At 36.3% G+C, this 16502-nt stretch overlaps 1 protein-coding gene across 2 annotated transcripts in view; it reads left to right on the forward strand.

Annotated features, from left to right (window-relative positions):
- The window catches only part of ss (aryl hydrocarbon receptor spineless), a 256618-nt gene extending 240909 nt beyond the window's left edge, over nt 1-15709 (forward strand). The window contains exons 7-11 of one of the 2 annotated variants that reach the window (XM_083123883.1): nt 1509-1615; nt 2582-2723; nt 4478-5809; nt 11325-11425; nt 14381-15709. In XM_083123883.1, the coding sequence (XP_082980009.1) occupies nt 1509-1615; nt 2582-2723; nt 4478-5809; nt 11325-11397 (1654 nt within the window). In that variant the 3' untranslated portion in view covers nt 11398-11425; nt 14381-15709. The remainder of the gene's footprint in view (nt 1-1508; nt 1616-2581; nt 2724-4477; nt 5810-11324; nt 11426-14380) is intronic. The other variant, XM_083123884.1, reaches the window with a different exon arrangement.
- The last annotated feature ends 793 nt before the right edge of the window (nt 15710-16502 follow it).

Consider the following 16502-nt stretch of genomic DNA (forward strand, 5'->3'; position numbering starts at 1 on the left):
GAGCTCACCTGGAACCCAAATGAAAGGAAACCATTCTCCCAAGAAGAGATTATTGGTCTTCCCTCTCCTTTCTCATATCATTTTCCAGGCCTTCTTATCTCGCCCTCCATCCGCAAAAATCTCTGACCATTCTTCTAAAGAGAGCAATATCTCGGGACATTTTTCTTTCGCCAGCGTCTTTATGGAAGCGAGCGTATAGGCTCGCTTCTCACGCAGGAGCTGAGACTCCCGCTCGGGTTAATGGCGTCGCTTCACGATAAGAAAAAGGAGGTACATGATATCTGAAGTTACGTTCTCATTTCTTCAATGTCAAGGAATGACGCTTTCTTGTGAGACCTGCGTAATGGAGCATTTCCGTTTGTTTTGGCAGATGCGTAACTTTTCCTATTAAAGTTGTAGATCTACGGAGTTGCTGAAACCCACTGCTGTGCTTCCTCTGCCATTTTTGGAATCATTTAGTGCCTAATGGGTCCCTCCACAGATGCTGATTAAGATGTGAGGCAATGTTTCTTTGTAACATATAATCACCTGTCGTTACCTTTCGGTCAACTTACAAATAAAACAAGCTTGTAATGCCAGCATCTGAACTCTATACACGAAACTTGCCAGTTGAAATAATTTTGCAACAATACAGTTTTACACACGCAGGTTAACAATCATGGCCGTACATAAGGGGAGTGTTTGAAGGGTCCAAACCCCTTCCATTGGTTTAATTGAATATTCGCGTCAACATTTGATCAAATCACAATAATATTTGAAATACGAGTAATTTTGACGTAATAACTTTTAGAGATAATTCACAGACATAATGATTGTCTTATATTCATGTACAATAATTTCTTATTTTATTCATATCTTCAGAACTGTATCAGAATCCATTATGTACAAATAAACTGTAAAAAGGCAATAACTTGTATCATTTTTTAAAAACAAATAAAACGCAGATATATTTTGATATATAATTTTGAAGCTTGAAAATAAAAATCTAAAAAGCTATTTATAATGAAAAATATTATTGTAATTGTTGATATAATTAGCGCACGTTGATATGTACAGAGAGATATTCAAAAAATAACATTTAATTAATTAGAAACTGTTTAAAGACAATAATAATGTAATTATTAACCAGTTTACCAGTTTAATTAAGGGCTCTTCAAAACTTTCCCGAGAAAATTATGTATCTGTCTAAAAAAAATCATTAACAAAAAGTTGACATAAAGTTGTAGAAACAAAAATTTCGACAGAATCAAGATTAATATATTAATTTTAACATCTGCGGAACATTCCCAACGGGCACCGGAATTTTTGCATGGATAGACAGAAATAACAAGTATCTAAATATATTTCATTGCACTTCTCACGAAGCGCATGATCACTGAAACAAAATTGTAATTCCAAATGTCAATTTTAACGTGTACGCTTCTGGTTTGCTCTAGTTAACATTTTTTTGTGTCGTGTAAGTACACATTGTAATGTTACAACTAACTATTTCTATCTTACACTTTCAGGGGCAAAATGCTTCTAGGTTACTCCGACACAGAGCTGGCCAACATGGGCGGTTATGATCTAGTCCATTATGATGACCTCGCCTATGTTGCAAGCGCACATCAAGAATGTAAGTTCAAATGCAGATATCATATCCTTGCTTTAATTTATATGTAGGTGGATATTTACGGATAAAAATATTGTTTTCCTGTTAATTAAAAAATATTTCACATGCGCGTTGTCGAGCACCTGAAATTATTATTATTATTAATTATTTTAATTATAACTGTATAGTATAAAATAAATGCTAAATTCATAGAGTTTATCTCATGATGATGATTATTTTTACAACCAAACTGACCTAGATTCATTTATAATACCAAAAATATTCATCAAGGTCACAAGAATATCATTAACGCATTTATATTTCTTGGTAATGTTTTATAAGAAGATTAATTTTCGGAATATGTGACTCTGGGTTCAAATCTTAGGTAAGACATACGATGTTTGTTCTCTCACTTTTTGTCAGTTCTTTATTCAGTCTTGCCATTGAGATTAACCTAGAAAGTCAGAAAAGCGACGTTGAAGCCAATACCTGCTACATTATCATCGAAGGATCCACAAAAATTACTTTTTTAAAGTTGTTTCGTCTATACCAAGTCTTCAAGACTTAAGACAAAGAGTAATCATATGCCTGTTACTTAATTACGTAATATTAATTATAAAATATAGATGTACGCAGTATTTTATTCATAGAACTATATCTTTATAATCATAAGTTACACTACATATTTAAGTTAAAAATTTGCAGATTCCAAGGAATAACACTTTAATTTCGAGAAAGGAAATGCTTCCGAAAGAAAAACTTGTTCGATGATTTTTTAATGTATCTGTAAATTTAGTAACGCGTCCATAATTTCAACTCAAACAATATGTAGTTTGGTCAAATTTATTCAAAATTTGTAATTATGAAGATTTTATACAGCATCTATGAACCTTTACCTCAAAACAAGGGAATCTTTCACTTTTTGTCTGAAATCAATTGCATTCTGCAATAATCAATGTAATTTTTGTGTTACTTTTTTTCTTCCCCTAGTACTCAAGACTGGGGCTTCAGGAATGATAGCCTATCGGTACCAAACCAAAGAAGGGCAGTGGCAATGGCTCCAAACTAGTTCCAGACTGGTGTACAAAAATTCCAAGCCTGATTTCGTCATCAGCACGCATCGGCCTCTCATGTGAGAAAAACATTATTTATTCTTTACTGTGTCTTAATGCATGGAATTTAGCTTGTGGTAATTTGTGGTATAGACTATTATTTTCAAAGTATTTACAAAATAGAGAATTTAATTTTCTTTGGGATCTTCAGTGTAACATCTGTGTGTGTGATGCATGTCTGAATCAATGTCTCCAAATATAATACGACGATTTTTTAAAAACTTGATAACTTCACTATCATGGGGCAAGGTAAACCATTGCTGGATTCACGGGTAGATAGGAAATGCTTATTTGTATTATTATTATTATTATTATTAACTGGAAGTAGATGTGTAAAATATATGTATATTAATGTAATATATAAAATGTACATGCAAATATTTTTCCGAGTATGTATTATTCCGCTCCTGGCTTTTCTCAATAGTTATTATCATCCCTTCTTATTGCATGTTCCAAGAGGTATATTATTTATTTACAACAAATGTAGTTGTTTTAATAGAACCAATATTTAAATTTACATATGCTCCTAAAACAGTTCATGAAATTAAAATTCTTGTGCGAACAGTTAATGTGAAAAAGACGAAAGCAGAAGACCTGTAAAGTGTTGGTTAACTCGTCTCTGAACTTCTTACATGAAGTATGTTAGCATATTAGCCAACAACAACAAATACATTTTTCTTGACAATAAGATAGCTACATACTGACAGTTTCACATTTGCTGTACCTATGTGTTATCCAAGGATTGTACTAAAACATTTGAGTGTCTCCCCGATGGCGTAGTGGTAACGTCATCGCCTTGCAATCAAGGGATTTCGGGTTCGACACACGGTGGAGACATATTGTGGTTTGGATCCCACTTGAAACTGTAGGTCCAGTGCCAATTAGCCTCTCAGTGCATAAACTTAAACAAAGTAAAACACTAAATTATCTATTTGCTTTTATGAATAAGTTAACATTGGAGAATGTAATGGCAAATCTGCGATACAAATGGGACTATTGTTTATTTTGCGGGAGATATCAATCATTCGCTGGGATGCTTGAAAAGAAAAATAGCAAAATACGGCTGGAGTCATTGGAGTAGCCAAACAATTTAGTCTGGGAGCATGAAGTATTTTCACGTGTGCTCTTCTCGAGGCTACAAAGATTATTTCTTTCTCTCCTTCCTTTCTTCTTTTTATACTCTGTTTTCTGTATCTTTCTGAGTGATGTACCAGTCGGATCTGTATCGGAAGGTATCGGTTGGAATTTATTTACCGATACCAACCGATACTTTTTCGGCATTTTGGTCTTTGACAGGATGCACAAAAATGCCGCGCGACAATTTCGAGGATTCTAATTGCCATGGAAATTATATAAAATTCCAACTTTCTTTTTATTTTTCACCGGCTTTGCGCGAAAAACTGAATTTTGTGAATACATTACAATTATTTTAATATTCTGTTTTAATTCTTGATTATTCTAAAGCAAAATTCTTGGTGAATTGATGCATATGGTAATTGGAATAGAATAGTTACACACTAATATTGATCAATATTTTGAGAGAATAAAGTTTTAATTAATACCATTTTCAAGTTTCAGTATGGGAGAGAATCGATATAAATATCGGCATCGGTATGGGTATGGGTTCGTTGTTGTATCGACTCACCCCAGTCTCTGTGTCATTCTTTCTGGTTGGAGAGTCTGTCATTGTGATTCATATACTTTGTGTTTAATATTTTTTACCATATTAGATTATGCTTTCAGCACTTTAAGGAATATGTAACTTCTATTTCAGGGAGGAAGAAGGACGAGATCTGCTCGGGAAGCGAACGATGGATTTCAAAGTTAGCTACCTGGACGCTGGGCTCACCAACAGCTACTTCTCGGACTCCGAAGTGGTGGTGCACTCGCAGCGTGTGAACAGGCGGTACAAGACTCAACTCCGCGACTTTCTGTCCACGTGCCGGACGAAACGCAAGCTGGGCACGGAGTACATCGCGGACACGACGTACTCCAACCTGAACAACATGTACGCCACGGCCGCGGCAGCAGCCGCAGCCACGTACCCGACGGACAACGGACTCTACATGCAGCAGAACCTTCAGAATTTCCAGAACCTCTACACCCCTCTGGACAACAGGTTCCTGTCCACGGACAACTTGTTCCAGTACCGCACCCTCGGGACGTACTACCCAGAGTACGCCCACCACGCCGCCACGCCGTACGTCAGCAACGGGTTCCTGGACATGTCTCCGAGGACGAGCTGCCTCCCGACGTACGACACGACGCAGCTCGCCAAGCCCGCGACGGACGACAAGCTGTACTCCTGCCAGCTGGACACGACCAAGTACGCCACGACCGACAGGACGTACGCGACGCCGGCAAAGATGAACTGCGACTCGTACAACTCGGCGACCGATCCTCGCACGGGCCTCCTCGCCAACACCGCCACGGCGCTCCAGCCCATCATGACGACGTCCATGGATCGAGACCTGAAGCCCGTGGATATCTGCCGCAGCGTCACGTGTCCCTCCACGAAGAAGCTGGACGCGCTGTCCCCGACGCACGTCACGACCAACGGGCTGGTCACCAAGATCGAGGTGCTGGTTCCGAAGATCGAGGACATCAAGACGGAGGCCAGCACGACCAACGGCAGTCTTCTCGCCCACCAGCCGTCCATCCTGTCCCACTACTCGAACGACACGCCGCGGCAGACGGTGCTCATGTGGGGGAGCGGAGGGGCGGGTGCGCTCTCGACGCGGTCCGCGTCGGTGGCCTCCACGAGCCCCGGACTTACGACCTCCGCGTCGCACAACGGGGCGGTGGTGCACAGTTCGTACGTTACAGGGCAGGACCTGAACAAAAAGTACAGTGGTGTTTCCGGTGTTCTCTCCAATGTGACAGTGGACCCTCTGAAATCTCTGGCCGAGATGAACTCCTTGAACTCTGCCTGCAAGTGGGGGAGCAGTACGTCACTTCCGAAATCGAATCCCGCATCACCTCCTCCCCCCGCTGGCCCAACTAGTCCTCACGGAACGAGTAAAGCGAGTGGTTACGTCAGTTACAGTGAGAGTGGGAGCGAGGTATGGCAGTACTATCCTTACACCCCGTATCACCACACCCCCCAGTGAGTGAGGCTTGATTTTTTTGTCTTCTTTATCGTAGCTTTAAGTTTATTTTTTTCTCTAGTGCATGGTGGGGGTTGCACACTCAGTCAATTCACTCCTGAATTCAGTTCCTTTGTTTCGCTTTTGTCACTTCATTTTTTCATCACACTTTACTACTTTGCGTTAGAAAAAGTGAGGTACACTCTAGATGTCAATAAAAATGAAACTGTTGGCGTAAAATTCACTAAAAAAAAAATATATATTCTGCGAGAGTGTATGTGGGGGAGAGAGAGAGAGAGAGAGAGAGATGTCCACTAATAAGACCTTAAAATATCTTAATTTCGCAATGAAAAATGTGGAATAGAGTGCTGCAGTGAGAGGATTTCTCTGGAGCGCCAAATGGTTCGCACAGACGACGCTAGATAGCGTACGGAATTGAGAGCTTCTTCGCTCGAGACTCGAACGAGTACGAGCAAGCGAAAGTGGTCCGAAGCAGTATTCTAATTTGGAAGAAATACACACATATATTTGCATGTAAACAAATTTAGAATTTTTACATATTTAATCGTAACAGCAAAACCGCGTTACATACTTCATCGTCTTAGGAAAAGAATTTTATGAGAAACTGAAAAATATTAGCCAATAGAGAATAATCACATCCTATCGCAATTGTACAAACAATAGTCTAAGAAGAACAATCCAAACCTATACATTACATACCAAACGAAATACACAGGTCAATTATTTGCAATAATAATAGTTAAGACCTCCCACAAAATGTAATGCCTAACGTTGTTACCTTGTAATCAAGGAGTCCCCATTTGGTTACCGATGACGAAAGCGGTTAGGATCCCACGATAGGCCCAGACTGCCTGCAGATATACTTACGAGTACTGAGAAAATAAGGGTTCTGGGTTCGCATCCCAGACGTGGATACATCTTTGCATTTGTACATATCTTTATTTCATCATCCATTCTCGTCGTTGTCAAGAACCTAGTACACGGGAAAACAACGAAAAACCTAACCTACTTTTCTTTACGTTCATTTGGCTAAGAACTTGCTGTGATTGCTTCACCATTCTCTTCTTTTTTAAAATTCAAACGCAAGGAAAGCACGTGTTTCCTCTAACACGTTCTGTCACTCTACTAGAAGTGACATTCATTGTTTATGCTCTCAGGAAGGGCAGGAATTGGCACATGCAGCCTGCTATATTTCTTATTATATGGTAACACGCACAAAATACCATGATGAACTGCAGGAGGCAGTATGTAAAAATAGCACCAAGAAGACAAACTATATTTATACTTCATACTGAATGTGCAAACTGTCTATTAAGAATGGTATGTAACACGAACAACCGAGCTGAGTGTCTTTCGTTACTAATTTATTTTAAAAAGCTACATCAAAGAGGAGACCAAAAATAATTTACTGTGCAAATGCAATGGTCAGATGAGTCAGGTGGGGCAAGTTATGCACGCGATCAATAATGACAGGGGTTCAGAAGCTACCGCTATCTATATATAGGTCTACGCCTACTGCATGCTCTCTTACCCAGTAACGTTATCTTCATCTCGTATAGGGTGTTGCAGTTTTCTTGTGCCAATAATCAATACAAATCTTTAGTGAATCGAAACATGTTATGTGCATACCTTACAAAGGAGGAGCTTATTTTGAATACTCAATACAAATCTTTAATGAATCTAAACATGCAAAGTGTGATAACTTAGAAAAGAGGAGTTTATTTTAAATATTCAATACAAATCTTTAATCGAAACATATGTGTGATAGCTTACATAGGAGGAACTTATTTTCAAAATATCTCTTGTCCATCGAACATGCGGCAAGTCGCGAAAAACATGTAACTGTGTTAAAATAGTCTACGTTACAAAGTGTACAAGTTTTAAGGAAACAATAATATTGTGTTACAAAGAGTTGTGCATCCACTCTGTAGTAAACTTTTAACACAGCACGTTAACGCTTAAATTTCTTTGATGGACGAGAGCCGTTTTGAAAGTAAGCTGCTCAAATACAGTAACAATGTGTTCTCACATTGTGGTGTAGGAGACAAGCAACCAGATTTCAACTCTTGAACTGATAAGTGTTTTATGAGAATATGAGGTTTTATTTTGCTACAAAGTTTTTTTTCTTGCAAACCACAAGGAAATAGGCTCACTACCACCTAGTGGAAAATTCACTAGTGATTGAATACTGACACTTAGAGGAAACGTTGCATCACAACGCAATAACTATAATAAATTACGCTTTCCCACGTGCTTTTTATGATAATGTCAGTGAAATTTCAGGGTTCTCAATTGTTGATACGAATGTAAATATGGATGACAGGACTACAAAGATAATATGAGGCCTACTTCACTACACTATATTCCTTAACTTTGATCTACGCAATGGAGAATTAATAATTGAGACGAAAACGACAACTAATACGTGAGACAGTTTCTGCACTAACATCAGTTCAGTTCCATTCCTTAAATCAGGAGGAAAATGATTGAAAATAGCAATAAACAATTTGCTTGGTATTAAGCCTACCAATGTATCAGACACCTCCGAAATAAACCTGAAATTCACCGTGTAAAATATAATCTTCTACCATGAGGAAAAACGTAAAAATCATCATTCTCCATTATGACAGTACAGTGTTAGAGTACAAGCACGTTTCCTCTACATTAAGGGTAATATTTGCAACATTCTAAACGTAAACACTTCACACTATGGTCAAATTCTTGTTTCCACTTTCCTTGTGACAATTGTTACATATTTAGCCACCACGTGACCACCATTTGCTAGAGTGTACCTCAACTATTCAGCAAAACAGAAAAAAATAATAAGGTAATGGCTATACATACGTGTTAATGCATTGATCTTGCATAACTTGCTCTCTCTTTTCAAATAAATCAACCTCACATGCACATTTAGATAAGCTTTATGATTAAGACATTATTGCCTACATGATGAATACTATTTAACAGATATAAAGGATAAGACTTATCGCTACACACGAAGTCAATTTCACACTATTTTGCTACTATTAATGGAAGTACTTGCAGTGCAACCTGCTTGGATAACACAATAAATATTTGAGTGTCACTTGAAGCGATGCAATGAATTTCACTTTGTAATGTTGTCAAAGCTAATTTACATTCACTATATCACTTCCTTTTCAATTGCATGTACCAATTGCATTGCTCCAAAATAGGTACACAGGTAAATGCGTATCGAAAAATCAATCGGTAAGTATAATATTCAGAAATATGTGTTGAATGACGTATTGAGAAAATATTATTTTCCTAGGACATGAGCGTCGTCAGAAATTTTTGCACGAGGATCAGGCCATTGATAACAGTAGAAATAACAACAGTAATAATCATGGTTATGATTGTTGTAATACAATATTAACTAATACTGTATAAGTTATTGTTGTTGTTCTTCTTCTTCTTGTTGTTATTATCACTATTATTATTATTATTATTGTATCCTTGGGAAGACTTCTACTCAATCTGCTAGATGAGTGAATTGGATTCATTTGATTTGCTTTATTTTACTTCGCTATTGTGCCACTCTTGGCTAATTGCTAAGATGAGGATGAGTGATGGTATGATGAAATTGATGAATGGACACTCACAAACATCCATGTCCAGGCCGGGATTCAAACCCGAGACCCCTGCCGTCGTAGCGCAATGTGTTAACCACTCCGCCACGGGTGCCGGCATGAGTGAATATCTAGCACACTGATTTTTTAATATTTTTGATTGTGCCATACAGTTAGCGTACAGAAATGTATAGTTATTATATTTAGTTATTAACTTTTCCACACCTCGTTCAAGGAAGAGCTTTAAAAGTTAAAAGTTTCGTGTTGTGTGTCCTCTCACATGAAACTCTAATTGTTGGATTAAATGGTAGAATATGAAAGCATAACCTGGTTCCTGTATTTTATACTCATTTGTTTCGATCTAACTTAGTTTTTACTTTGGTTATTCTGTTCGAATACTAACTGAACATTTTTTCTGTTACGTATTAATAATAAACATAACAGGTTTCCTCTTTTTTGTAACTTGAAGTGAACAATGCTAATTTCCAGGAGGTCAACAGACCAATTCGATATCCCTCCCAACGCCCATGTCCTAGGAGGATACAAATGTGCCTCCGCATTATTTCACTGTGTAATATGTAGCGTAAAATTAGAAAATTTTGTGCGTCTTTAAAAAGAGTGAAAAAAGAGGTAATATATTCTTAGAAATACGAAGGTTAAAAACATAAATCTATGTATTTTAATAATATTCAACTTATTTCTCAGCTCAACACAGTACTAATTGTTTCATATTCACTTCGAATATTATTTTCAACTACTCTAAAACATACATTTTCATGGAATTTTCAATGAATATACGGTATGTGGCGTAACTTAGAGGTGGAGAGAGAGAGAGAGACTGTATACTTCTTTCGGACTGGCCTTTCTAAAAGAAATATAAGAAAAACGGATATGCGACGAACGAATGGTAGAATATACTTCTAATTTCTAAAAAAAAAAGAGAATCTATAACTCCTTTACAAACCCTTAAGCCTACCATCGGTATTGGTGTAATAAAACAAATAAATTTCAAGGGATAATCGCTCAAGTTAACTTATCTCTATATTGTAGCTAATGCATTTGTTTATCTGTCTCAGATTCTATTTCTGGGAGGTACTTAAACTTGTGAGTGCGTCCCTTTCAACTTTAAACTGTAGGTCCAGTCGCGATTAGCCATTTGTACATAAAAGTGGACTTATAAACTGAAATCAAATCAAATTATGAGTGCGTCCCAAAGCTACAATTCATTTGCAAGTTCCTTTTACAATAACCACTTTCAAATACAAGATGTGTAGTTGTAGTTCATTTTGAAAACAGATGCATCCAATTCCTTTGATCCAATATTTTGTATTGTATCAACTGTTTTAGTATTATGGAGTTACTAAACAATTGTAAGTTACGTATATGTGGATCTATTCTAACTTGTAGTACAGAGTTGCATAAAATGTATTCAATTTGTAGAAACTAGCATAGTAGATAGATGGATGTAAGTGTTGAAATACAGTACGTTATCCATAGAAGCGATCCGAAGATAGAAACGTAAGCCATTAGATACGAATTGCAATTTTTGTCATAGCAATGTACCTAGAAGAGGTATAGATTTAGAAATCTGCAGATAGTGTTCAGAACAAATCATTTGTGGCAGGAATCACATGACGTCACCATTATGATCGTTATTGTAACTTATATAAAGCAATCGACGTTGTGATTTTAACCAAATTTCTAATTTTCAGTTTTCTTCGAAGGCCCTTCGCATTCTCAATAGTGCATCCAAAAGCTTACTCTCGTCTTCAGGTCGGGTAAACTAGTTGATTCTTACTTAATGAATATGCATATAGGAATGGTCACCGGTAGATTATATGTATTATCATTTGTTGACCTTGCCCACTCCCCCATACCATACTAAAGTGTTATTTTGTGTATCTAATCTGAATATTCTTGCTCACAGCACATCAGTCAGCGACAGCAGTTACCCCCAGATAAACAGGAACGGAGTCCTTTGCTGTCAATCTCTGAGGTGACCAACACGCTTCTCAATCACGAATAAGGGTGAGTGTTCTCAATGCCCTGCAAAGCCTTCATGTAGTGGCTTAATATGCCGCCCTGTAAGCCTATAGTATCCTCCTACACTTATTGTTATTACATCACAAGACACTAATTTGGATGTTCTACAAACATTCTTCGTGTAGTATCTACTAATGATTGCAATCTCGACAAGTCTTCACTTTCCTTCGAGGCATCGACATAGTCATATGAATTTATTGATGATTCAATATTATATATGCGTTCTATGAATTCATCTTCTATAGAGCGTTAATATCTAAGCGAAACAACGTATCACGCTATTGAGAAAACAGTCCAGTCCGAGTGATGCGTAAGCGACAAGCGACATGTACATTTATTTTTGAAGATTTCTGTCCAAGTGGCAAGTGTCATTTGTCGCTTTTGGCTTGCCACTTCGGTCTGAAAACTCCCTAACACCTGAGAAAGAAACTCTTCAGACTCCTAAATTCCAGTGTGATCCATCAAAGATATCAAGGATTGTAAGTTGAGAATTTATCTACTCTACTTTCTCTTTCACAATTGATTCTTTGATATCAACTACAAAAAGTGTAAATTTTGGCATTACTCTGGGCAGTGATTATAAACTACGAATCTCTTTTGAGAACATGTCATCAGAACTGGTCTTGAGCCATGCTCATGACCATGAGAAATGAGACAAATTTTGCTCTACGCATTGTAAAGGAAAAAAATGACCGAAATATGTATACAGTATTTATAATTGGCTCCTGGAATACCGCCTTGACAACTGGAATATCAGAATACAAAACAGGAATAATGTTAATTATATATTTCATTTATGTGAATGAACACAAAGCGAAACCACCATACCTGTGTAGTGGTTTGATAATCGCCCTGCGAGGAGACGGTTTTTAGGCTATTTACTGAATTCTGGTATTTAATTTGTAATTAAGAACATTTCTGATATTCACTAGACTAGGTTTTTTCCACTGTAATTCGCGACATTCGTTATCAACCGACACGTAAGTTATAATTTTCTACAAAATATAACTGTAATGGTGACGTCATTTCTATAACCATACAGACGATATACTTTTATTGCTCATAAATTAAACTGTAAAGTTTTGCGTTGATTCAACAGATTATCAGATAACACAGAACCCTTTCTTGAAACAATGTATTTTAAAATCGTATTCACTGGATATAAAAACAAGCATATTTTTCCCTTTTCTTTGAGACCTACGTTCTGTTTGTAGATATATGATAAATCAATACAAATAGCTATAAAATACGTAGAGGAGAGTTGCCGAAATTGGACCAGTTCGTACTATTTTGCTTCTGCATCAAAAACAAGACACAAAAAAAGAACGAAATTGTAGGTATGAGAAGCACAAACTATTAGCTTTCACTTCATATATGTATTTCAACAAAAAATGCAGGAACCAATACAATAGGGTACATAAACGAAAGTAGTGACATCGGTCCATTATAGGCAACTGGTTTCATAACTTGGACCACAAGTTGCTTAGGTTGGACCGCTCACAAAAGGCAGGTACGTATGTATGTCTACGGTATCTAGACACCTGCAGCTCTCACTGCACACACCATTGTGGTATTTACTCCACGTTCGCCGCTTCTAACAGCACCTACCGTGATTTTCCTTTCTTTGCTACAATTTTTTGTGGACGTTTCTGGACTGTGGTGAAACCTGACTCATCCACGTTGAATATTCGGTCAGCTGTAAAACCAAACCAACCATGCCTCCTACTACACTCGTTCAAGCCATAGTCCCCATTATTGTATGCTGCTATAGCCATTTGCAATTCCATCTCTGTCCACAGCCCATACTTTCCCCGGTCCAATTTGGGAAACACGTGGTGGTCCAACTTAGGAAATTATACCCCGTTAATAAAAATATGACGGTACACGAACATACGCAACTAAACCATAGTTTTACCACATGTAGTTAGTGATTAATGAATGCCACTTTTATAATATACTACAGGACATTTGATTACTTACCCCTAGTCTACACAAGAGCTTAAGATCCGAAGCACAATAATTGCAACACGAACAATGGAAACACAATAACAGCACTCCTACTACGTCGAACGTCATTCAGTCATTTGTACATGGCACTGACGCCAACCAGTAGTACCAACTCACGTGTTTCAAATACTCGTCTATAGGCAAAAACAAAGGCGGTCCAACTTAGGCAACGCTCCATTTTCGGCAACTCTCCCCTATTATTGAATTATCACAAATAGTTATAGTTTCTCTTCTTTAAGTTTCAAATATTTGATTCCATTTCATAACGGCCAAATTACTTTTCTAAATGTTATTTTTATCTCTCGAGTATTTCACATAATGTATATTTTTTTACATCATGACTGATCCTGTTATGTATATTAGTTTATTTTCTAGCGTAATGTCTTAAGTACAGTAAGTAGTTTTAAGAACTTTGGAGTAAGTGAACGATCTTGACTCTTTGAAAACTGTTTGCAAAACTCTGTCTGCACCTTTTAAATAGTAACAAATGATCGTTCTTTGTATAATTAAATAAAACAGTAAAAATAAAAGTAAAAAGTTCATGGAAAAATATATTAACATGCTCAATTACTCGTATGGTTTTCAAACTATTCCTGCTTCCCGCAGAAAAATAGACAGGGACGCTACCAGATTTTGGGGGGAGAGGGTGCTAGAAGAGACAATAGTGGCCAGTCCCTCTGTCACACCGTACACCTCCGCAACAGACGGCAAAAATTTGGTACTCGAATTTACTATTAACTCAATTACACATTTTACATGGTAATATAATTTACGGATATATTGTAGGAGACGAATCTCGCAAACTGTTCTTGGTATTAAAACGAAATTTCTAATTCAAATCTATTCTGAATATTGCTTCATAGTTTTTAACTGTGAATTATTATTATTATTATTATTATTAGTATTATTCATTTTATTTATTTTTCGTTACAGGTTAGACCCGAGTAGTTACACTCCTGATTTACAAATACAGCTAAATGGAGCTCTACCAGAATCTGTACATCGTCATGATAATGCAGAAAAATCAAAATTTATTCATCCTTGTATTGATAATATAATTGCTACTAATTCCGTGTGTGTGTTGTCTCCTCTCTGTTGTAAAAGTTTGTAAACAACTTCCTAACTGTAATTTGTGTCCTTTGTTTTATTATTTTTCCTGTGATATATGTGAAGACGTAATACTTGTAAAATAGCAAAGAATGAATCCATATTGTGTAAACTGGTGTTTATCCTTAAAACGTCATATTCCCTTCCATATTGTTTTCTTTTCTACTCACGTGATATTGCGGGCTGCGATTCCTTTTTTCTAGAAACCATCAGCTCTTTTTTTGTAAAATATAAATAATCACGTTATTTTCCGAATCCATGAGCAGACAGTGGAGTTCATATCTTGCGTAGTGAGATAATACTACAAACGATTTTTTATAAATTCTTTATTTTATGTAGATGGAAAAAGCCTACAATTTTTGTAAATCTATGTACAGTCACGTTTAATATGCCTGTTGAGAGATTATAGATGTGGCATAGCATTTAGGCAGCTTTGTCTGTATCATATAGAAATTACGCATGCACTTTTACGTAGGTAAACATTTAGGTCTTGCCTGTTCTTGAGAACTCTACGAAATGCTATATGGATTCACGTCATCGCCATTACAAGCAACAAAAAATATATTAAAAAGAATCCTATTATTCCATGCCATTTGTAATATAATTCATATTATGATAGTAACCTTCATGCGCCTGGCTTTGTAAAATTATTTCAACTTGTTACTTTAAAAAATAATCTATTTCATAAAAGAGAAAATATGTTACATTTGCATACGTAAAAAATTAAGTACAGAATCCTGCGTGATGCAATATGTTTATTATGTATGGCGCTTTGGCAGAAAACCCACAATATTTAATAAGTTGCTTGCTTCATTGTAACATTTCTCCCTTCACTTATTTATATTATTTATTTATTTATTTCTTCAATTAATAGAAAATTAACAAGGCAAGTGAGAATTACGCATATTGATGAGAAAACCACAAAACAATGCTAAAAAGATTCTCTCAGAATATCAACCTGATCAGTCACTCTCATCTTCAATGATTAAAGTCGGATTGAGAATGAGACTGACTGAAACTTGGAACCATATCCTCAACTGACCTAGCTTGTATACTGAGAGAATCCCTTCATTGTTGGCCGCCAGGAAAGCTTCAAGAATTATATTATTAAAAACAATGCATTCTCGAATGTTTTCAGGCAACTATTTGCAAAGCATATAGTAATATCAATCAAAATTTAAATATCTTATTATGAGATAGAGTAAGCTACAAAATAAAATAATATTCCTAAACTTGTGGATATAAATTATTATTCAAATGTAGATTTAATGAGAGAGATCGAGCAAGGTAATGTTACTGCAACAAAATATTATGTAAAAATCTAAGAGAAACTATCAACGCCAATAAAAGTTCTTGACCTTAACATATGAAAGGATTCACAACAAAAAACCAACATTTTTTTACATCAATAATCAAGCAATGAGAGGAACCATGAGATATTTCTACTGTGGATACAGCCTGCTAAATAATATTTAGGGCGTGATAATGAATAAAATATGAGTCCATTTTTTAAATTACCAATTGAAAACCTCCTAAACGAGCAATTTATGTTAGTATATGTTGTGTAACAGAGTACAAAAATATATTAAAGTCTGCCTTTTACATATTCGATAACTTCTTGCTAGGATTTTCTACGTTGCAAGATCATATCGAGAATGTACTGCACAGGTAGTAATAATTACACAAACACATGGCACATGCACACTGCGAATTGATATTTCAGCGTGACACAAATGATAATAGAATCAATATTTATTTTTGCTCAAGTCAAGATGATTTTATACTTTTATTTTGTATAACGGTTAATATGAAATAGAGAGTATGCAAGTTTTCATTCGAGATTTTACTATGTGTCGTAAGTTCTGCAACTTTACTCCTTGCCTTGATAATTTTCTATAACACTTCAATGTGGCTTTCGAAAATTTTTGTTGTAAACCTATCAGATGTT

This window comes from Lepisma saccharinum, chromosome 6 (assembly GCF_977018435.1).
Source record: "Lepisma saccharinum chromosome 6, izLepSacc3.1, whole genome shotgun sequence".
In the NCBI taxonomy this organism is placed as follows: domain Eukaryota; kingdom Metazoa; phylum Arthropoda; class Insecta; order Zygentoma; family Lepismatidae; genus Lepisma; species Lepisma saccharinum.